At 36.2% G+C, this 24,646-nt stretch overlaps 1 protein-coding gene across 4 annotated transcripts in view; it reads right to left on the bottom strand.

Annotated features, from left to right (window-relative positions):
• Positions 1-24,646, bottom strand: part of SERPINI1 (serpin family I member 1) — an 81,067-nt gene that overhangs the window by 18,128 nt on the left and 38,293 nt on the right. For all 4 annotated transcript variants that reach the window (XM_017503284.2, XM_017503283.2, XM_017503285.2 and 1 more), the window contains exons 2-5: positions 10,728-10,995; positions 9,514-9,744; positions 7,415-7,609; positions 5,390-5,594 (exon numbers count right to left, since the gene is read on the bottom strand). In XM_017503284.2, the coding sequence (XP_017358773.1) occupies positions 5,390-5,594; positions 7,415-7,609; positions 9,514-9,744; positions 10,728-10,977 (881 nt within the window). In that variant the 5' untranslated portion in view covers positions 10,978-10,995. The remainder of the gene's footprint in view (positions 1-5,389; positions 5,595-7,414; positions 7,610-9,513; positions 9,745-10,727; positions 10,996-24,646) is intronic.

Here is a 24,646-nt window from a genome sequence, read left to right as displayed (position 1 = left end):
TTAAAAAAAAAAAAAAAAAAAAAATCACATGACTTATGTATTGGTTTTCTTTTACAAACATGAAACTAAAGTGCTTTATTAATAGGCAATTATGTCAAAATATCAGGATAGTTTCTGTTACAAAATAGAGAACCACTTCACATCCTTTGATTTCCAACACTCTGATCACAATGACAAATCTGAAACTACAAAAGCCAGAGTAGACAGATACTACATAGAGCAAGGTACATCTGATTCCAAGTATTAAAATTTGATGTTAACTTTAGAAAAATCTTTTTATATCTAAGCTATATCAGTAAAGACTTAAAAGGAAGCATATACACTGACGAGGATAAAATTCAAGAGAATCAGGTTTAAAAAATTCAATTTAGAGTTATAAATAAAGCTACCTATAAGAGTAACACAATGTAAAACCAGAACTTAAAATTTACACTAAACAAATAGCAATAATATTCATAATAGGTAATAATTACATAATGCTTACTCTGTACCAGATTTTATATTTAAGTGCTTTTTGGATATTTTACATAAATATTTTATACATGAAACAAACTATTTTTGCTACCATGGATAAATGGAAGGATCTGGCCATCTTAGTTAAATCTTAGAGATGTACAACTATGTATAACTCTTGTGATATTTCACTGGATTTGGTAATGGGTATAGCAATCTTATCTTTTCTTGAAATGATTCTTACATTTTGGATAAAAATACAATTTCAATTCAGCATCTAATTTCTGTAGAACTTACTGTGAGGGGGGAAAAACTGCTAAAATGCAAAAGCAATTGCTTCTTCTACATGACCCTCCCCTGCAAATAACCTCCCTTTACCTCTCAAAGACAGCTATTTATTTAATTTTATTATTATTATTTTTAATTATTTCAGCTTTTATTATAGATTCAAGGCATACATGTGTAGGTTTGTTATGTGGGTATATTGCTTATTGTTGAAGTTTGGGATACAAATGACCCTGCCACCCAGATGGTGAGAACAGCACCCAATAGTGTTTTTTTTTTTTTTTTTTTTTTTTTGAGACAGAGCTTCACTCATGTTACCCAGGCTGGAGTGCAATGGCGCGATCTCGGCTCACCGCAACCTCCGCCTTCTGGGTTCAGGCAATTCTCCTGCCTCAGCCTCCTGAGCAGCTGGGATTACAGGCATGCACCACCATGCCCAGCTAATTTTTTGTATTTTTCGTAGAGATGGGGTTTCACCATGTTGACCAGGATGGTCTCGATCTCTTGACCTCGTGATCCACCCGCCTCGGCCTCCCAAAGTGCTGGGATTACAGGCTTGAGCCACCGCACCTGGCCCCCAATAGTTTTTTGACCCTTGCCCCCTTTCCTTCCTCCCTCCACTAGTCATCTCCAGCGTCTATCTTGCCATCTGTATGTCCACCAGTACTCGATGTTTAGCTCACACTTACAAGTTAGAAAACGCAGTATTTGGGTTTTCGAGGACAGCATTTTAAAGCTGTTTGTATAAATTCTAGCAAAATAGAAAGTAAAAGTACCTGTCCAGCAGGACAAGAATGTGGTCAAATTATAGAAATACAAGCTGCATTTTCAGAATAATATCTCTCTGTGATAAAACTATGTAAACTATTAAAACGGACACTTTAGTAAACATAGAATATAGCTACTAAAAACATGGTTACCTTTGCTAAAAATGTATCACATAAATCATTACCATCATTAAACATTTAGTGGATCCTAATGCTGTAAAATGGAGAAGGTGGAGAGTTTCACATTGATTAATATAATATATAAGTATTTGAAAACAGCCCAGCCTGCTAAAAGGGGAATCCAGAGTTATTTTGCTATTTATCCTCCCTATCTATGCATCAGCCACGTACAAGGAGAATTAATATAACTCCTGGAAAAATTGATACATGATAATTTCCTGTGCCTGGATTAGTATACACATTAATATGAGCAAGAGAGCCAAACTATTTCATAATTGAAGAGTGTCTCTTAGAAAATGAAAATTTAATTTTCTTCTGCTGCCACATTCAATTTCTCAGTGGAAAGGACCTGGAGGCGACATTTTCTAGTGAAATATTGTTGAATTAGGATGTATAATATTTAGTAAGCATTTATTTAGAATTCTATTAAAATACTCCTAAATAACTTTGCATCCTTACAGAATTGAAGCATTTGGAACCACTGCACTTAATTCATGAATTTAACAAGAGAAGCATTAACACTGTACTGAAATTTTCATTTTATCAAAAGGAACTCCTCATAAAATGAAAGAAAAAATACTAAATTAATTGTGAAAGGTCACTAGATGAGGGTTAACGTGCACTGAATGTTTTATAAGTTTAGACCCGATTTACATAGTAATTTAAAATTAATTATTAATGTTCAAAAGTCAATTGTTCTTTGGAATTAAGATACAGTGTTTACATATTTAGTATATAAATGTCACTTATCATATATAAAAAGAGCTCTTGGCTTCATTTGGTAGGTATTTATTGACTACCTCTCCTTAAGAATAGACTTATGGAACATTTCTACATATATGTATTGTCATGGAAAGTTGTGCATATTAAATATCTTAGCCAAAAAGAAGAAAAAATCAACTATTTGGGTTGTGATTGCCTTGACTTTTATATGCAGACAAGAAAATATGTGACTAAATATAGCCATATGCAGAAAACTGAAACTTACACCTTATTAAAAAAACTCAAGATAGATTAAAGATTTAAAAGTAAAACTAAAAACTATAAAAACCCTAGAAAAAAATCTAGGAAGTACTATTCAGGACTTGGACACAGGAAAAGATTTCATGACAAAAACATCAAAAGCAATTGCAGCAAAAGCAAAACTTAACAAATGGGATTTTATTAAATTACAGAGCTTCTGCACAGCAAAAGAAACTATCATCAGGGTGAACAGGCAACCTGCAGAATGGGAGAAAAATTTTAAAATCTAATAAATCCATCTGATAAAGGCCTAATATCCAGAATCTACAAGGAAATTAACAGATTTACAAGAAAAAAAAATCCCATTAAAAAATAGGCAAAAGACATGAACGGACTCTTCTCAAAATAAGACATTTATGTGGCCAACAAACATGAAAAAGAGCTCAACATCACTGATCATTAGAGAAATTCAAATCAAAACCACAGTGAGATACCCTCTCACACCAGTCAGAATGGTGACTATTAAAAAGTCAAGAAACAGCAGATGTTGGCAAGGCTGTGAAGAAATAGAAACCCTTTTACACTGTTGATGGTATGTAAATTAGTTCAACCATTGTGGAAGAGAGTGTGGAGATTTCTCAAAGATCTAGAACCAGAAACACCATTTGACCCAGCAATCCCATTACTGGGTATACACTCAAAGGAATCATTCTATTATAAAGACACAAGCACACATATGTCCACTGGAGCAGTATTCACAATAGCAAAGACATGGAATCAACCCAAATGTCCATCAATTACACACCAGATAAAGAAAATATTGCACATATACCATGGAATGCTATGCAGCCATAAAAAGGAATGAGATCATGTAATTTGCAGGGACATAGATGGAGCTGGGAGCTATTATCCTCAGCAAACTGACACAGGAATAGAAAACCAAACACTGCACGTTCTCACTTATAAGTGGGAGCTGAACAATGAGAATTCAAGGACACAGGAAAGGGAACAACACACCCTGGGGCCTGTCAGGGAGGTGAGGGGAGGGAGCACATTGGGATAAATAGCTAGTGGATGAAAGGCTTAATACTTAGGTAATGAGTTGATAGATGCAGCAAACCACCAAGGCACGTTTACCTATGTAACAAACCTGCACATCCTGCACATATAACCTAGAACTTAAAATAAAATTTTTAAAAAAGAAAATATATGGCTACATATTATTTATGGTTATATATTATGAATATATAAGATGACATATAATAAATTATGACAATATTACATATTATGAATATATTATAAAACAATTTTACAGGCAAAAATTCTGCAGTTCCAAATAGATCTCCTTCACCAACATAAGCAAACTATCAGCTAAGTTTTTAGAAACATTGATATTTACATAAAATATAATCCTTAAATGATAATTCCTAAAATTAGAATAAATATGAATGGGTTAATCAGTTATTAGTAATTCATCTTTAATACTAATATCTTATTTACCACTTTAATGCTCACAGCTTAATCAATCATATTTGAACAATTTTCTTAATATGGAATGCGTTTTAACCGTACTTCCACATACCTATATACATATATATTTAATCTGCTTTTATTGATATGTCTTGTTTTCTAGAGTAAAATTTACATAGTATGTTAATAAACATGTTCTACCAGTTTACTGGCCTAGCTTTCCTACTATGTTTTAAGGTATTCAGGGATAGAATACACATTTTCAGTTCAGTTTCATTTTGCAAACACTTATTATGTTCTTTTTATAAGAAAGAAAACTGGCTCTACTCTAGAAGAACTTAAGAAAACTAGCAATACAAAAAGATAATGTTATTATGAGATGGTAACAAGTAGTAACAGAAAGGTGTGTAAGTGAAGCAAAAGTCAGGGTCACTTGCTTCAGGTTAGTTAATGGGAGGCTTCAGAGAAGAACTGGTGCTAGAGGTGTACCTTGAAGGCTAAGTAACACTACCTTGGGAAAGAAATATGAGGAGGGCATTTTAGGCAAATGCGAGAACATAAATAGAGACTCAGAGACATGAAAATAGCATGATGTATGTGGCATAACCACAAGTACATGGACAGAACCCACTACAACATGCTTGAGGTGGCAAGTTACCAGAGTTGGGGTTAAGAAGGAGATGGCTTTCAGGACATTAAAGGCATTGTGTACATCTTATTCTTTCAGCCACAGGGAGAATTTTGAGCAGAGTTGCATCTTCCTGCTAATTTATGGTTGCATCTCAGCACCTAACACAGTGACTTGTTTGCAGGTCTTCTAGCAATGTCAGAGATGGTTTCTTCTTCAGTTATAATCATCCTTAAGGATTAAGTCATCCTTAATGATTAAGTATTAATGAAATACAGAAGACTGTCAATGCAAATGATATTCAGAGTAAAAAGATAGATAAATTTTCTAAGACAAAGACAAGAACATTGAATTATATTTGAGGCTAGGTCTTGATGAATAGCACTGAATGAACCAATATGTGAGCATGTGTCTATAGGAAGGACCACATGAGTATGAAAGAAATGAATCTGAAAGAATACTAAAAAGAGAAAATCAAAGAAGAAGGAGAAAGAGAAGGAGAAGGAAGAGAAGAAGAACAAGAACAAGAGGAAAGTAGTACAAGAATTACAATTTGAAAGCAGTTCCAAGAGTTGTCTGGGTCAGATTTTCATCGATAGCCCATTGTCCATGCTGTGGGAGGGGTGACACAGGAGCCGCTCACCTGGGCAAGTACACTTCTACTTTTTGCTTCTTCACAGAGTTTGCCCATTCTTCAATCAGCTGTGCTTTGACTAATGGCTCCAGAGTAGCAAGAGGAACTTCCTGTCTGGACAGCACCAGCATCATGCTTATTTCATCTCCTTCATATGGTATTTCTAGGACTTGGTAGATACCACCAGCTTCATTGGAGCCATCACTAAATTCCCCTAAAAAGGAACAAAAGGCCATAAAAGACTCATACCAAAGCTTTTAAAAAAAAGGCTGGGGAGTGAGGGATGAAAGATCACATTATTTGGTACAGTGTACACTGCTCAGGTACAAGTGCACCAAAATCTCAGAAATCACCACTAAAGAATTTTTCTATGTAACTGAAAACTGCATGTTCACCCAAAACTATTGAAATAAAATAAAAAAAAAGAAAAAAGAAAAATAAAAAGGTTTAAATCTGTTATATATGTTTCCTACCAAATCGTATATAGAATATAAAGAAATTAAGGCATCTGATAAAAAGCAGGTTTATTTGAACATAGATCCTAAAATTCAAATGAATTCATAGCCCTGTATAATTTATTTTATTTTAGAATCCACAGAATTATTTCACATCTGTAATAACATGCATTCAAAGCTTGCTTTTTGTTTTTAAATGAGATTATTCACTACAGCTAAAGTGTAGCATTAGAAACAACGAAAAGTCCTGGTTAGAAAAATAAAGCCCTGGCTCTAAGCTGGATGTAAAGCACATTGCTCAATATTCACCTGATTTTTAAGAAGGGAAAATTTGACCATTTAATACCTGGCACTTTATTATCATAAAAACTACAAGTTTTAAAGCAAAGTTTGCAGAGTCAAAATGAAATCAAAGATTGTATAATATTTAGCTGTTATATTTATGAAAATTGATATATCCAAATTAGGTAATTAGGTAAATGAGGTGATTGGCTTTGTTCTCTATGAATTTAGCCAAATTAGCCAAATTAACACACACATATATATATTGTCAAAATGAACTCTTTATATATATAGTATATATAGTTTTATCTACATATACAACCTATATATATAGTTGTAGAGACAGAGTCTTGCTCTGCCACCTAGGCTGGAGTGCAGTAGCAGGATCATAGCTCATTGCAGCCTCGAACTCCTGGGCTCAAGCGATCTTCCTCCCTCAGCCTCCCGAGTAGATAGGACTATAGGTGTGTACCATCATGCCTAGCTAATTAAAATATATGTATTTTTTGTAGTGACAGGGTCTTGTTGTGTTGCCCAAGCTAGATTTAATCCTGCCTTCGAGCAATCCTCCTGCCTCCATCTCCAAAGTACTGGGATTACAGGCATGAGCCATCGCATCTGTCCTGTAATATGCTTTTAAATAGAATAAAACTACTAGTTATAACATATACTTGGCTAAAAATTACCTTTCTGATTTTGACTAACAAATTATTACAAGTCAATGTAGTGGATAAAAAGGACTAATACCCTAAACTTCTGAAAAGTCCAATAAAACATCTTAGAAAATTATGCCAAGGATATTGAATTATATTAAAAATTATAGGCTCTCAATAAATTAAACTATAAACAAACAATTATGTTTGGCCATACATATACAAGTCTAAAATTATTTTTTTAAGTTCTTGTATGAGAAGAATGTTTGTAATTTAAAAAGTGGTACAGAGCCCAAATCAAGTGCTTGGTGGAGCATATGGTTCACGAAGACCCATCCTAAAGCAAATGACTTTTTGGAGTAAATGAGAACATCCTCACACTATGTCAGGTATTTTCAGATGAATAAAGCAACTCTACAGGTGTGATGAACTTATAAATTTGAAAACACATTGGAACCCATCAATGAATATAATATTAACTCAGAAGCTAATTAGAGGGTTTTTAAAATGGAGCCAAGGAAACTGAATTGTAGCCCAAACTAAATTGACAAGGAGTTTGAGTAATGAATAATTACTTCATGTGTTTCTTAGCAATGTGTTGATATACTACAAGAAGAGAAAAATAAAAGAAAAAAATGTCTTACCATAATAAAATTCTCCTTGTTGATACATCATCGGAATTTGGACTTCACTTTCATCATCTTTAGTGAAAGAAAAGGTTCTAGTATTTTCAGGCCTAAACTGTGACTTCCAGTTCCCCTTGAAATAGACAGCACTGATGAGGGCCAGATGAGTGGCAGCATCAAAATCCCTTGGGGATACCAAATCTTTCAACAGATCTATTTTGGAAAAAATGAACAGATAACAATTCATGTTAAACCGGAAGATGAAAGGTAACCACAAGATTTTCAAACCACCATCTGATAGAGTGGTCTACAGAAACTGTACACCAAATTTACAATGAAAATAAAAGGTATCTTACTTTCAAAGGGAAAAGAGTTACACACACACACACACACACACACACACACACACACAGCAATTAAGGGCATTCAAAAAACCCACATTACCTGAAATAATACTAGTAGCATCTTGATACACAAACTACAGAACCACACACAATGTAAGCTTAGACTTAATCTCTTTCTAGTTGCAATGATGCATGTAAAATTCTTAACACAGAGTAAGCACTCAATAAATGCTTCTAAATTTATTCTTTCTTTTTTTTTTGAGACGGAGTTTTTGCTCTTGTTACCCAGGCTGGAGTGCAGTGGTACGTTCTCTGCTCACTGCAAACTCTGCCTCCTGGGTTCAAGTGATTTTCATGCCTCAGCCTCCTGAATAGCTGTGATTACAGGTGTGCACTACCACACTTGGCTAATTTTTGTATTTTCAGAAGAGACCATGTCTCACCATGTCAGGCAGGCTGGTCAGGAACTCCCAGCCTCAAGTGATCCTGCCCACCTTAGCCTCCCAGAGTGCTGGGATTACAGGCGTTGAGCTACCATGCCCAGCCCTAAGTTTATTCTTGAGCAATGTACACGATTAAATGTTATTGATTTCAAATTCTTCCCTGTATATACTGGACATCATTCTGCCAATATATCATCTGCTTTTGGGTAGGTGAAAACAGATACATGAAAGCCAGTTTACATCATGCGTTGGTGTTTATCATCTGAAATATTCCTTTCCAAATCTATTTGAAAAGATATTGGATCTTTGCTGTTTGCTACAAGTGTCTAAAGGAGTTTGAAAACAAATAGGTTGTAATAATTGAAGCTACTTCATATGGATTATCACCCTTAATTTATTCTTTGAATATTAAAAGCCTAAATTTAAGTTTCTTTTATCATACATTTTAATCTCACAGATAAAAACATAAGATGAAAATTTGCTCTGTATTCTCTCATTTGATTAATTATAGCACTTCTTAAGATAAAAGGTGCCTGCATCTTGGAGATTATGGAATATTGAGTATCTGCTCAGGATTACTTTTGTTGTTGTTCCTATGTAAAGTTCAAGATTAACATTATTTGGGTAGATTTGCAAATAAGCTTCATTTAATGAACAGCTTAAAAAATTTACTTTTAATTTAGTCTCAGTTTTCATACTATGATTTCAATATTTTGCTAGTAAAATTGGAAAATAAAATGCTAAAATATGAAACATTTGGGAACCCTAAATACATTTTAGAAACATAAAATAGCAATGAAATTAGAATGAATGCATCTCATTCGAATTCCTCTCCATTTGGGGGGACTTGAAATAAGCTGCTCTTTTGAAAATTAATCATATACTTTTTTTTTAATTGCCAATGAAGGTCTTTGATTCAAAAGCCAACAAACATCTATAAACTCTGATTTTTAACTCTTTCTTACTCTATTTTAATCACAATGTTAAGAGCCAACTGGCATTCTATCCAGTAACTAATTTATTAAATAGGACAAGCAAAACTCCATAAAGTGGTTAGGTTTACAGAGGAAACCCATCAGTCAGAGAGTACAGACTTCAGATTCTCACTCCCATATTCTATACATGCCAAAAGATTTAACTTTATTCTCAAACATTCATTCATAACAATGTTTCTCAAATAGACCATAATCTATACAAAATAATTATTAGATACCCAACCAAATGCTCTCTAACACTCAAAATGCAAAAGAATCAAGGGGGCAAATACTTTCAGAAGTTAAAGACAGTTAAAACTAAGCTATTAGAGGAAGAAAGGAACCAGGTGACGTACTATTTGTGTTATTCTCCACCCACTTATTGATGTGGTTGGCCACAGCTACATTTTGACTGAAGTCCACATGATTTACTTCTGCATTAAAATATTTTTTCAGCATTTGCAAAAACTCCTCATTGACATGAAATCCATTTTGCACAAAGAGGGAATTGGCAATTTTCATCACATACTGGCTCTCTTTAGTGGTTACCATGTTAGAAAACTCCTTTAAGACAGAAAATTCTTCACCTGCAAGATGAGAAAGGACAAGCATATTTGCAGAACAAACTGGTAAAAGGTCAAGAAAAGTGGAGGAGCATTAAAATACAGCAAGGGAGGTTAACGGAACAGGCACCCAGGGAAAAGTGCCAGGCTTTTCCCCCACATTGATATGGTCCAATACTTATACTATTTCTAGATGTTCAAATTAACTTTTTGCAAGTTAATATCATGGACTGATATTATTTTTTATTTTGTTGTTATTTTGGTACAATTTATAGAGATTGTTTCAATTGCTTTATTTCAAACTACTAGGTTATTTTGATTAGACTTCTTTTACTTTATTAGAAAAAAGGATCTAGTTAAAAAATCAAGATCATCCTTTTTACTCAGTAGACCTTTTAATTTTAAAACTAGAAAAGCCATTAGAAATTATTTTAATTTTTAAATGAGAGAATTCACATGTATATTAAAGCATTTAAATAGAAATCAAACATTATGTCAAAGTGATTACAAAATATCATTTGGCTAGAAATTTCCCCCACTACACAGAATTGCTATAATAAGACAGCACGTCAAAAAAATTCTTGGATGCTATTTAAACAAGGAAGATACAGTTGATTTTAAGCAAAACTTTCTGATATTCTTAGCGAACCATGCTCTTTCTTTGTAGTACTCATCGGATTTGTAATTTTTCATTTATTTGTGTGATAAATATGTGCCTTTCCCTCTAGACTGAAAACTCCAGAATAATGTTCGCTTTTTAGAATTACAATGAATTGGTGTAAATCATAATAATTTTTAAAAGAAGTAATTTCCTTAGATTCACTCGGCCAGAAATAGAGCCAGGAATTAACACATTTCTTGGGTTTCCTAATCCTTCTAGCCATACCATTTCAATGAGATTATCTTTTACCCTGTGTAAATATTGCTGCATATGGAATAAGAAGACAACATAACTGAGTCAAAGTCAAATTCAAAAGCCTTGAGAAATCAAACCTGATCACACTTACCATTTTTCAGGCTGTCATATCCCATTGAGTGCCGGATTTCTTTCTGGGTAGACCCTTGGGCCCCAAGTTCCATCATTCCCATTGCAAGAGCAATACTCAATGGAGAGAAGAGAATATTTTCATCTTCACCAGTGGCTCTAAGACGATTATACATATTCACTGACAAGTCAGCAATGGCTTCATCCGGGAGAGTGGCCCCTACAGCCATACTTTGCAGCAACAGCAGAGAGAAGAGTCCAAGGAAAGCCATATTGTAATAGTTACAAGCCTAAAAAGCAATCATTTACATATTAATTATTAGTTATCTCTGTAACAAAAGAAACATATCTCATGAAAGGATATGTTGGAAGGTGCTATTTTTAAAACTCCATTAATAGTCAAATGAACAAATAACACTGCTAAGTTCTGAGGATTCTCCCAGAAACATGATAGCCATGGTCCCTACCTTCACGGGGTTAAGAGTATATAGAGTTACTTATACAACAAGTAACCCCAAGTCACGTTTGGTGAAGCTAGTTTATCAGTTTTTCACAGCCTCGCCAAATATAGTTTGATCATGACTTTGAATGGACTTACTCTAGCTTCCATCAAACTACATAGGTCTAGGACAACTACAATGAAAACCAAAAGGTATTTACAGGGCTTAAGATGAACTAGCACAGCTAAGCATTTGAAAATGTCACTTTACCCATTTATATAATAAATGCATATTGCAGCTGGGTTACCAACTGGTGAGCAGAGATCAGACATATACCTTCCTCAAATCCCAGTTTATTCATTCCAGGTGGCAGAGCCCACAGGAAGTGGCAACCCAGAGAAGGAGCACACTCAGAACATCCTGTGTGATTGTTCCTTACATAATGGTTCTTATGAGGCTGCTGTTCTCCCAGTGACAATCTTTGGGCAGGGAGGAGCTCCCTACCAAAGTGGAGAATGAAGCTGAATTCTTGCTATAACACAGTGCATTTATATTCAGGCTTATGTTACCATTTCAGCAAACACCAAACAAACTGGCATTTCTATTTAAATTAATATTTCTAATTATCAGGCTCATCAGGTTCTTGAACCAAATTAAAGGGCACCAAGGCCACATTTTCTTTTGAAGAAAAAAAGCACCATCAGTGCCCAGAATCTCTGAATAATATCTCTGCTTCTTTGCATGCCAGTATTTCAGAAGCCCTGTCTTCCCACAAACAGCCTGACTTAAATACACTAGGGGACAGGATTTCCAATTTCCTTTGTATTCTCCAATTTTGTCACTGCAGACATTTGGAAAATGAAACTGTTTATTCACACAGTTAAGTAACTTACTTGTTCATGATCATTTAAAAACATTACTAAAACAACATGTAAAGTAATATTGAGCAAATACATTTGGAAAATCATATTTTAATTATGGGTGAGCATTAATAGTCTACATTACTCAATTAACAGAGTACATACACTCTTAACTGAAGAGCAGAGTGATTCCAACAGGCTTATGAATCAGAAGATCCTAATCAGTCCTGAAACATTAATTTGTAACTCCAATTTCAGAAAACTCCCTACTGACTTTGTAAGTCCTTCACATTTTAATGTTAGTAGCATCAGGTTTTTTTGTCTGAAAAGTTCCAAAGTCCTCTGCCCTCACCCCTTCACCTTCCTGCATTTGTATTCAAGTAAATAAATAGTTATTGCTTGTTTAGGAAAGTAAGTCTCAGCCTCTTTGTAAATATGGACTCTCACCACCTCCACTGCTAATGGGATGACTGCTAATGGGAGATGGAGTGCACTGCTGCAGGGCAGGCTCTGTCACTCATGCAGCCTTGGGATAAAGCCAGGTGCCAAGAGCACAGCAGCCCTGCCAGTCTACAGATTTCAGCCACCTCTGGGAGGCTGCCACTGCTCTGGCATTCTTACTTCCTTTTGTACTCCAGAGAAATCCAGGAAAAGGCAGAGGCTTTACCTGTGGTGATGCATGCGACAGTTTAAACAAACCTACTGCACTGCAAATTGTATAAAAGTATAGCACGATTACATACAATACACAATACCTGATACTAAATGACTGTGTTACTGGTTTATGTATTTACTATACCATACTTCTTATCATTAAGAAAAAAAGCTAACTATTAAACAGCCTCAGGTTGGTCCTTCAGGAGGTATTCCAGAAGAAGGCATTGTTATCACAGGAGATGACAGCTCGGTGGGTGTTATTGCCTCTGAAGACCATCGAGTGGGATAAGATACAGAGGGGGAAGGCAGTGATATTGATTATCCTGATCATGTGTAGGCCTGGGCAAATGTATGTATTTGTGTTTTAGCTTTTAAAAAGTTTAAAAAGTAAAAATATAAAAATACAAAGTAGAAAATTAGAAAAAAGCTTATAGAATAAGGATATAAAGAAAATGCTTTTGTACAGCTGTACGATGTGTCTGTGCTTTAAGCTAAGCGTCGTTACACACTTACACACTTACTGAATGCAGCTTGCAAGGGTTGAAGTTCCTTGGGTAAGTGAGTAAGTGAGAGGTAAGTGAAGGTGACACCTAGGACATTGCTGTACACTACTGGAGCTGGACCCGGTGGCAGTACAAAACACTCAAAAAGTTTTTTAAACATTTAAAACTTTATAAAGTAAAAAAGTTACAGTAAGTGAATGTTAATTTATTACTGAAGAAAGAAGAAAAATATTTTTAATAAATTTTGTGTAGCCAGAGTGCACAGTGTTTAAAAATTCTACTTTAACACTCAGTAATGTCCTAGGCAGCACATTCACTGGCCACCCACTCACTGATTTACCCAGAGAACTTCTGCCTGTGCAAGCTCATTCATGGTAAGTGTCCTTTACAGACAGGCATATCCTATTTTATCTTCTCCAAGTCTTTTTTTTTTTTTTTTTTTTGATTAGTTTTGTTCTTGTTGCCCAGGCTGGAGTGCAATGACACAATCTTGGCTCATGGCAACTTATGCCTCCTGGGGTCAAGAGATTCTCCTGCCTCAGCCTCCTGAGTAGCTGGGATTATAGGTGTGTGTCAACATGCCCAGCTAATTTTTGTATTTTTAGTAGAGACAGGGTTTCACCATGTTGGCCGGGTTGGTCTCGAACTCCTGACCTCAAGCAATCCACCCGCCTTGGCCTCCCAAAGTGCTGGGATTAGAGGTGTGAGCCACCCTGCCCGGCTTGTCCTCTCCAAGTCTTATACCTTATCCCACTTATCCAAGGACTGGAAAGGCAGGTTATCTAGGTATCTATACTTTCTAAGTTAAACAACAGGCTATCGAGCCAAAATCAGTATTTTATCTTTGATATGGTTTGGCTATGTACCCACCCAAAATCTCATCTTGAATTGTATTCCCTGTAATCCCCAATCTGGTCAAGAGAGAGACCGGGTGGAGGAAATTGGGTCATAAGGGCAGGTTCCCCCATGCTCTTCTGGTAATAGTGAGTTTCACAAGATCTGATGGTTTTATAAGCCCCTGTGATTTCTCCTGCTTGCACTCTCTCTGTCCTCCTGCCCTGCGAAGAAGGTGCCTGCTTCTCCTTTGCCTTCCACGTTTTCTGAGGCCCCCTCAGCAATGTGGAACTGTGAGTCAATTAAACCTCTTTCCTTCCTAAATTATCCAGTCTCAGGTATTTCGTCATAGCGGTGTGAGAACAGGCTAACACAATCATCTCCGTTGCCCATCTAATGTGGCAACATTAGCCATTCATTCAGCCAAGACTGACAGAGGTTCCATGAAGATATCAAAATTTATACGGATAGGCTCTTGTCCTCAAGGAACTCACATCATTTTGCAAGAGTTTACAATTAGTATTACAGTGGCTCTTTAAGAAAATAGATCTTTTTAAGAATGAGGAGAAGAATAAATCATCCCTTCAGGAAAATACATGCACATGGATAACAGAAAATTATATCCACTGGCTAGAATATTCACTGACCTCAGGTAAAGAACCTCTGGTTAACAGCGGATAGTCAGACAGAGAAAAAAGCAGTGTTAGATCGACTTGCAGCTCTGCAGGTTTTTCTTACTAGGGAAAATGAGACGTCAAAACCATGATGCATCTTTGGGCTTCTAAACTCCTGGAAAGAGCTCCCATTATGTTTGTGGGAGAGGGCTCTGCCAGGGCAGTGGGCAGCAGGCCACTGATGACACATTCTGCCAAGAAATTTGGACCACATGGCTGTGAATTGTGGGAGCAGGCCATGTCAGGGAACTCTTTCAGCAAGTTGAAAGAACTCTGCTCTAGAAACACACGTGTCTATCCACAGTTAAGTGATCTTTCTTCCTCTTGAAGCAAGACGTCCCGCTTGCAAGCAAAATTACTCCTGCTAGCCTGCTCTAGCCTCCCTGCTGCTGGTTGCTGGTTGCTAGCTTCTTTCTCCACCTCTGTTGCCTCTATCTACTCCTGAGTATTGGGTAATTATATTTAGTTTCTAGGTTTTGGCTGGGTGGGGGTTGGAGGGAGTGCTTTCCTTGTTCTACATTCTAAGTGCTGATATTCTCCCCGGATCTAGTCCAGGCCCTTCTCTCTTCTTGATAGTACATTTCTCATGCCCACTGGTGAACTCTCAAAACAAAGATACTTCAACTATTATATCTATTGAGATTATTCCCAAATAAGTAAAATTCTAGCTCTGGCTTCATTTTTATCTTAATTTCTGATATGCATTGGTAATTTTTATTGGTATATTTATTTGTTGATGCCTGCCAGCACTTTGAATTCAATGAGGCTCAAACATGACTCTTTATCAATCAAACCTACTCTTTCTTCTTACGACGTCAAAGCCTTTGACTCCCCTCCACCTCTTTTCTCCTCATGTTCAATTCATTGTCAAACACTCATTCCATATTGCATCCTGGCATCTCTCCTGTTGATCATCCCATGGCCATTCCCATGGCCACAATGACAGTTCTTTTTCTCCATGCATCTCAAGGGCTACACCAATGTTTCTGGTTCTCAGCCACTCTCTGAACTGCTGGTTATTGCCCTCTTCAATACAGCATATGCTGAGCCTCCTGTTCAGTTGTCTTGATACACCCTATGACCAGGTTATTCCTATGTTTACAAAACCTCAGGAGTTCCCTCATCCCTGTAGACCAAAGCCCAAAATCTTTGGTCTTGAACATAACACAACCTTTGTACTGTGACCCAGCATAAGTTTCTACTTACTACTTCCCTTCATGGATCCTGTAACTCTAGCCAGAATCCCTTTTGCAACAGATACACCAGAATTTTCCTCTCTTGTTACTGGTTTGTGTAGTTCTCTTTCTGAAACGAACCTAGCCCAAGTTCCATATGTTCAAATCCAAAGCACTTCTCCAGGTTCTGTTCTATTTTTGTCTTCTTCATGAATACATGCTTCATTCTTCAATTAAAACAGCGACTTCCTCCCTCCTCTGAAATCTTGCCAAATTTTTATCTCTACCTCTCCAATATCACATGCCACTGCATCCTTCTTTTACAGGTAATTTCATACATGGATCATCTCTTGTCCTAAGCTTTTTGAGGGCACAAATGGAAGGATATTCATCTTTGTGTATCTTAGGGTAATCAGAATGAGCACCTAATGAATTATACATAGTAGGTGCCAAATAAATATTTATTAAATTAATATAGTATGACATGTAAAGGCCCACAATGCTATATCAGGAGAAACAGCAAAAGTAGCTGTCATTTCTAAATTTTTGAGGCTAATTTAATTTGAGCCCAGAGGTAGTAGCTCATTTTAATTTTTTCTTCTCTTTGATAAAGTGTTTCCATCTTCCCAGCCTGACAAAGTGGTATTGTCACCAATGTTGGCACAATGCAATGACTAGACATGTAATATATTAATTAGTACACCACTTTGAACAATCGCAAAAGGCGATACCAAAACATTATAATATTAACATTAGTCTATATAATGCCAGGGCCCTACTATTAATCATAATAATCAATACATTCTCAAATGAGTTATTTTCACATGGATAAAGACTTTGGAGATTTATTATTTTGCTAGCTACTCTGTAAAATGTCTTTACATAAAAATAAAGGGCTGCAGAACCAGAATAGTCGCAGATAGTGCCGTGGTAATAGAAAAGGTAGAAGCAGTTTAACTATGAATAAACTACCCTTACTTCTTGCATTTCTCTTCTTTGTTACTAGCGGTAGTAAGTTGTATATAAGTGCATGCGTGTATACTACTTTAGAAAATATTTCCTTAAAATAAGTAAGGGAACTAAATCTTCATGTAATTGAGGTATGATGAATCACAAAACTAAATGCCAGCATTATAAAAAAAGGATAGTGTTTTTTAATTTCCCTGGTAGTTCATCTTATTAAGAAGAAGATTGATTATTCATAAATGCATCTCGTTGCTTTTTTTATAAACCAATTATTTTAATATTATAAAAAATGGTTCCATAATTGTGAGTTGAGAAAAAGAGGGAGGTGCCCTTTGGTAGCTAAGAAAAATGCTTGAGGGAGGACTTTTCTCCGCCAAAAAAAAAAAAAAAGCCACAAGAAGTAACTAGGGAGAAATGCGTAAGGAAAAGAAGTTCTACTGCCTGTTAATTCTCAGACTTTTGTAAGCAAAGTATTAGTAATTCTTTTAATTGAAAGAACCTACATAGGGCTGCTAAATTTTTGTTCTACTAATATATTGATGTGGCAGCAAAAAAAATTAACAAAAACAATGTCTCTTCGAATCATATAAAAGAGTGAATACATCAGTATTTCATCATGAAAATAAGACAATCCCTTGAAGTGAGATTTTCAAACTCACAAAAAATCACTAGTTTGTTTTTTTCATGTTGCGACAGATTGGTGAAAACTTTATCATGGGTGTTTGGAAAACTGGGAATTTGGGAACCACTGCTTTAACTTTGGTTAATACTAGCTACCTTGGTGAAATTTGGAATAAGTTAAAGTTTCCAGGCCTTTGCTTCCTGATTTGCTATGAGAAATGCAAAATTAGATCAGCAGCAATGAAGCTAGGAACTTTGCCAAAAAAACTTGTCAAAAAAAAAGGGGGGTCCCACTTTGTGAAATAATCTGAATTTTAGAAATCTGTAATTTCACAAATTCCTCAAGCATAATGTTCCTTCCCTTTCCCAATTTTAACAAATCTTAATAATCAATGTCGAGAGAAATCAGCTGACTACATACAGACAGGGAAATTGTGTCAGAGCTGTCATTTTCAGTGCATGTGCCGTAGTCTGTACAAGTATGTATTTTAGGCTATTTGTTTATCCTTGTTCCTGCAGTTGAATTGTTTCCATTGGTGCTGCATATCGCAGTAGAGTTTCCTTAAACTTGAATCTGCACTTGTCCTCAATAGGACTGTACTGTGATGGCAGCACTGAACAGAAAAAGTACTGTGTATGCAGAAGAGAATGGAGAGTACCAGAGGATTTAATTTTCTGTAAATGATGCAAATATTCATCACTCAAGAAATGAACCAAGTGATTCTCTTGTAAAATAATTAAATGTTTTACAGAGGACCCAAGAATAGAAAACACATGCAAGTAGATAAATCTGTGCAAGTTAATAAATCTTTTGGCCTTGAGTTCTTCACAAAGACTGTCTGTTGGATGCCAACCAGCGCAGTTAAAGGCAGGAGAATTTGCCCGTCTTTCAGAATAGATCACAGTGTTTTCAAAGCTAGGAAAAGTGAATAACCCATGAATGCTATGCTGAGGACAACTGCTCAGGTGGTAAGCTCTCAAAGCTTCCTTATAACCTTCAAAATTAGCTGTATAACCTCAGGTATATAATTAAATTGCAGTGTGTGTAGAGAGAGTAGAAGTATGGGGTGGACTATGTAGAAAATATCCCAGCATTCTTTGAAATGCCTTAAGGTTACATTTTCAATCACAAAGGTCCTAAAAAGGTTTAAATCAGGACACGCATTATGAAAGTATCATGTCATATGCAAGATAAATGATGGATAAAGCAATTCAGAAGAATGTTAAAAAGGTTTAAACTGTTGTTTACAGAGGGAATAATATGCCATGGTATGAGTACACTCCATTATTCTAAAAGAAGTATATATTATTTTTCTTTTCAAATTTTCTTTCTCCTCCAAAAAACTGTTACTAAATTGAGACGTCTCTTGAAACAAACAGGCCAGACCAAGGAAATAAGGGACTACAAAGAGGCTTAATTCCATAATATCCATGAAATTACAATATAAATGATTTAACCCTTTCTCCTTTTTCTCTTTCTTTTGCCTCTTCCTCTAGCTACCCAGCTCACTGTGACCCTTTCCATACACTCTTAACTTGGAGTTTTTAATAGGATACATGTTACTTTTTTCTGTACTACTGAATCAAGCAAAAGGGAAAGCTCCTCAGATATGTCTCAAATGAGGTGAACTTGATAAAATGGCCAAGTAAATCAAAAGGACATAACTATGGAGAGAGTAATATATGAAGACTTAATTTACCAGAAAAAAATTATGAAAGACTTGGGAATGGGCCAAGATGATTACTGGTGTCTTCAATGATAACTATGTGTTATCAAAAACATACATTTCTAGGTTATCTGAATCTATGGATTTTGAAGTTTTCTTTGAACGATTTTACAACTCTCTAAGTTGTAGAAAATTGGTCATGAGGTAAATGATTCTGGTCTATAATAATGTATAGCATACATGTATAATGGAATGCAACTGATTATTGCCCTGTGGATATTGGCCAGTTTGCATCTATTAAGCAAATGTATTTTGGTATTTCTGATAGGCTTATTCATTCTGCTTTTTGGATTCTTTCCTGAATTGGTTATAATAGTTTACTGGTTATCTCATTAATAATTGAGCTAAAAAAATCTTTGCTATGTATTCATTTTATATTTGTTTGACAGTCAAGATTATAGCCTTCTGAAAAATAATTATCCTTTAATTGGTTTAAATATGTTTGAAGCTAGAAATTTTTCTTTTAAAAATATTTATTTTCATAGAATAATCCAATAATTAGAGTAGGAAGGTACTGGAATGTTAGCTTTTTCTTAATCACTAAACATTCCTTAATCATTGCTTGAATTTCTTCTGTATCAGTGATAAGGCAAAATGATTTGGTAGAACTCCTCTGTTGCTGGGATTACTGACCACATAGCAACTAGCACCGACCTGGCTGTGCTACAGGTGAAATTGCTTTTGCAAAGATGATAGCAGTGAGCGAAATCTAACACTGCTGACATCATCTTGCTTCTAACCTCACAAACTGTCCTTGCTCATTCCTGGGTATAGTCCAAACTAACAAGAAAGGAATTTAGTTTATAGTTTAACTTTAAAGCAATGATGATAATAGTCCCTTCCCCAAACTAACTCCCTTCTTGTTTGGGGACTGAAACTGCCTTCAAAAAACTAATGAAAGGCCAGAAGGTTAGAATTACGGTAGAGGCCTGAATTCTGGCAATCTACAAGCATAGTTAAGTGATAATCAGTCATTGTTCTCTAGCTTGCTTACTGCTCAAGAATCATGTAGCCAGAGATGACAAGATTTGGAACTTCCCTAATTGCTCCTATAAATCACATCATTATAATCAAAATCTAACATTAGTTTTTGAGATATTTTTCAGATGTGAATTCAGGTGGACAGACTGATGCCACCCAGATCAGTGACTCACCCAAACAAACTGACTCAGCTGGTCCTGTGATTCTCACCCACAGACTGACTCAGCTTCCAAAGACAGTTTGCATCTCTTATGATTTCATTCCCAACCAATCACAAAACTAATTCCCTAGCTCTCTTCCCACCAAATTATCCTTACAAACCATAGCCTCTCAGATCTCAGCAGGGAAAATTTGAGAAATATCTCCCATTCTGCTGCTCGGCTGCCTTGTGATAATTAATTAATTAATTAAATTCTTTCTCTGCTGCAACAGTGTTGTCTTAGTGCATTGGCTTTATCTGTGCAGCAGGCAAGAAGAACCTGTTGGGCTGTAACACAGGTGTAAAATTCTTGGTTATTTTACATGCATCCAAGAGTACAGTTGGGCCTGATGACCTGCTCATTTGGGGACTAACAAGTTGTCTTAGTCTGTTTTCTATTTCTATAACAGAATAACCACAGAATTGGTAATTTATAAAGAAAAGAAGTTTATTTGGCAAATAATTCTGAATGCTGGGCAGTCCAAGAGCATGGCACTAGCATCAGATGAGGGTCATCCCACTGTAGAAGGCTGAAAGGCAAAAAGGCAAGTGAAGATGAAAGAGGGCAGTACAGAGAGGAAAAGGGGGTCAAACTCCTGCAATAACCAGCCCACTCCCATGATAACAGCATTAATCCATTCATGAGCGCAGAGCCCTCATAGCCCAATTGCCTCCCAACTAGGAGAATAAGCAGTGCCAGCACTCCCTAGAATTTTAAACTACTTTCTTATATATTTAATATATTACATCTGAATTTCTAGCATCAAGAGAAAGGTAGTTGAAATGAAGATGAACTGTGACTTAGAAGAGAACATTCCCTTTCTTTAAAAGTGCCTGAGGCTTCCAAAAAGTCTTTGGGCTTTCCCCAGGAGTGTCCCTGGACCACAACATCACCTGTGTAGTGGGGGATAGAGGCTGTAAACCTCCAAGAATATTTTACAACTACAAAAACCTCTTGTAAAATTGTTTTGACTCAATAAATAAATGTTGAACAAATAAATATCTGGTCAAAGTTTTGCCATCTTAGGTCATAAGAAATTTTTTAAATTAAAGCTAAAATACTTTACTATTTTGTATCCTTTCAGAAGTTAAGATAATGTCAATAAAATAAAAAGTATTCATGACATTTTCAAAGATGATAAGGAGGACTATTCAAGAGGGACTACTGCAGTGGGGTTTTTGCAATAGTAGAGAGAGATTGGGTTTAACTTCAAATACCAGGACAAGTGGGAATTTACAGCCAAGGAGCAGAGTGGATGTCAGTGGATGGAAAATTACTAAGAGGAAAGATCAGGAATTAGGGGGTTCCTACCTAAACTGACCTGACAGGATTCTTGGTATAGGCAGGCCAAGGTGATAAGATATGAAGGATGATGTGGGTAGGATAGGCAAGATGAGGAATTTTATCATATATCAAGACTAGGGGATTCTCACTACACTGATTCAGGAGGACTCTTACTAAAACTGGACCAAGTAGGTCAAAGACAGTGTCCCAGGTCAGGGCCTAGCTGAGAAGAGAGATCAGAGGTTTCTGACTCAAGTTCAATCAAGGAGATAGTTTGCCAGTGTTATCTAATAAAACTTCCTGTGGTGACAGAAATACTACATATGTGGGCTTCTCCAGTGAGATAGCCAGCAGCCACTTTTGGCTATTGAGTTCTTACAATTTGACTAGTGAAATCAAAGAACTTAATTTTTAATTTTATAATCAAATAGCCACATGTGGCTAGTACCTACTGAATTAATATGTCAGTGCAGAGCTAGAAGTAGGCTAAAAAGATCAACTTTTCTCAACATTGTTTCTTGACCAAAGAGCCCATAATTCAAGTGTTTTAAAAAAAAAAAGCAGAGAAAAACTAGTAGCATGAATCCCACAAAACATGTGCCCTTAGCTAAGATATTTTTATTTAAAAACAAATTCCCTTTCTTCAGGAGATCTGAAATGATAAAGAGGCTCCATTTGGAATTCCAAAGGCTTTTGGTTAAAGCCTGGGGAAAGCAAAATCAATCAATGCCAACAAAACCCAGTGAGCTGGCAGGTCCTCAGCCCTCCTGGAAATGTGATTTGGGCTTTCCACATGTAATGAATAATTCTCTTTGGCATAATTGGGGAGAATTTATACTTGCCAATGAATGACTTCCTTTGGATTCATGTCAGGAGAGCTAAACAAGTGACACACAAGCCCTCAGACAAAACTCAGCAAGTAGTTTCAGAGAGACAGGTAAAAAGTCATCATCAATCAAGTTTGCATGTGGCCCAAGGCCATTGTGGGACTAAGCCAGGCATTAATGGTCTTAACTTACCCATTAATATTTTAAGAAATCCCTACTGTTTGATCCCTTCCCTAGACAGTGGGCTTGGCTGTTTACAAGACTGTGGAATATTAATGCTGGAAACACCTTGTAAGGCCTCCCCCTATTTGGTAGGTGAGAAAAATGAGTTTTTTTACTGAACAATTTCTTGTATGAAAAGAATGTTTAATGAGTTAAAGACTCAAATAGTAATGCAATACATAGAATTTCATTCACTCAATAAATACTTATTCTTGCCAGCTATATACCAGCCCCTGAGCTAGGTGCCAGGGATACAGAAAAAACAGATGAAACAAGCAACCCTCCTTTGTGATATTTTTCTTCATCTACTAGGTCTACATTGTTCAAGGAGATATTCAGCTTTTCATGCAGAATTTTTAAAAAATATTACATTTTCTAATATTTTATTTTAAAAATATTTTTGTGTAATAAAATCGTAAAAGTTGGCTGTGTTCCTGAAATTCTAAAAATACCCAGATATAAAGTTACTTTTCAATTGTTTTGCTAATGAAGAGAGTTGTAGCCTGACTAGTCCTCTAATCATTCATGTGTTAAAGTGACACTTCAAGGGAAACCCTATCTCTACTAAAAATACAAAAATTAGCCGGGTGTGGTGGCAAGTGCCTGTAATCCCAGCTACTCTGAGGCTGGGGCAGGAGAATCGCTTGAACCCAGGAGGCAGAGGTTGCAACCGGGCCACTACACTCCAGCCTCAGTGATAGAGCAAGACTTCTCCTCAAAACAAAACAAAACAAATAATAACAATAATAATAATAAAGTGACACTTCACTGTACCCTGAAGAAATGGGGAATCAGGTAAAATTTTCAGAGAAGTTATTTAGAACTCACATTTAAAATTCACATTGACTTTTAGAGCATCCCAAGACAGTTTTAAACTTATCTTGATAACGAACCGTCAGAACTAGAAATACATTATTATACTATAATGATATCCCGATAGAGGACAGCAGGATACAGGGCTGTTAGTCATACCTACACATCAAAGCATCCGAGATCAAATTATATTTGTATTATATTTGTAGCGTGCTTTTGTCGTTTTTCACTTTTTTGGATTCTGTCTCTCCCTACTACAGTGTCAGCCTCACAACTGTTCTTTTACTCCTTTAGCTTTAACCTCTTGCTGTACTTTATAACAGTGGCCCCCTACCTTTTGGGCACCAGGGACAGGTTTTGTGGAAGACAATTTTTCAATGGACGGGGTGAGGGGATGGTTTGGGGATGAAACTGTTTCACCTCAGATCATCGGGCATTAGATTCTCATAAGGAGTATGCAACTTAGATCCCTCACACGCACAGTTGACAATATGGCTCTGGCTCCTATGAGAATCTAATGCTGCTGCTGATCTGACAGGAGGTAGAACTCAAGTGGTAATGCTTGCTCACCCACCATTCACCTCCTGCTGTGCAACCTGGTTCCTAACAGGCCACTGACCAGTACTGGTCCATGGCCCAGGGATCGGGGATCTCTGCTTTATAAGATCAGCTATGAGGCGTGAGGACATCCCTAAACTCTCCTGAGGTGAAATGTATAGTTTCACTTTGCTGCAGCAGCTACTGAAGCCATGCAAGTATACTTTTATCTTGGCCAAGGCCCTTTTAGTGAGGTGAATTAGGCTCATGGGATTCTGACACCAATGCAAATGAGGAAGAATACTAATATTAACTTGAATCTCCTGAAATTGTCATTTTGGTGAGTCAAAGTGGTCAAATATTGGCAACCTCATATGCCTCAATCTGTTACTTACTGAGCATTAGCTGTGTGCCAAGCTGAAGGTGAAAACTTTCACATGTTGTTTTGCCACTTTATATTTCATAGAGTTATTACGATGTTTTTTAAAAAATTGTATACTAACTTAGAAATCTGGAAAAAAATATTATTTCCTCTAAGAATTCTTTTTTTCTTTTTAACATTGTATTAGAAATGCTAGAAATTGACAGAAGAACTCTCTGATTTGGAACACCAACCCAAG

Source organism: Cebus imitator, unplaced genomic scaffold (genome assembly GCF_001604975.1).
Source record: "Cebus imitator isolate Cc_AM_T3 unplaced genomic scaffold, Cebus_imitator-1.0 Scaffold308, whole genome shotgun sequence".
Taxonomy (NCBI): Eukaryota; Metazoa; Chordata; class Mammalia; order Primates; family Cebidae; genus Cebus; species Cebus imitator.
Note: the sequence above shows the minus strand (reverse complement) of the source record. Positions and strands in the feature narration are given on the sequence as shown.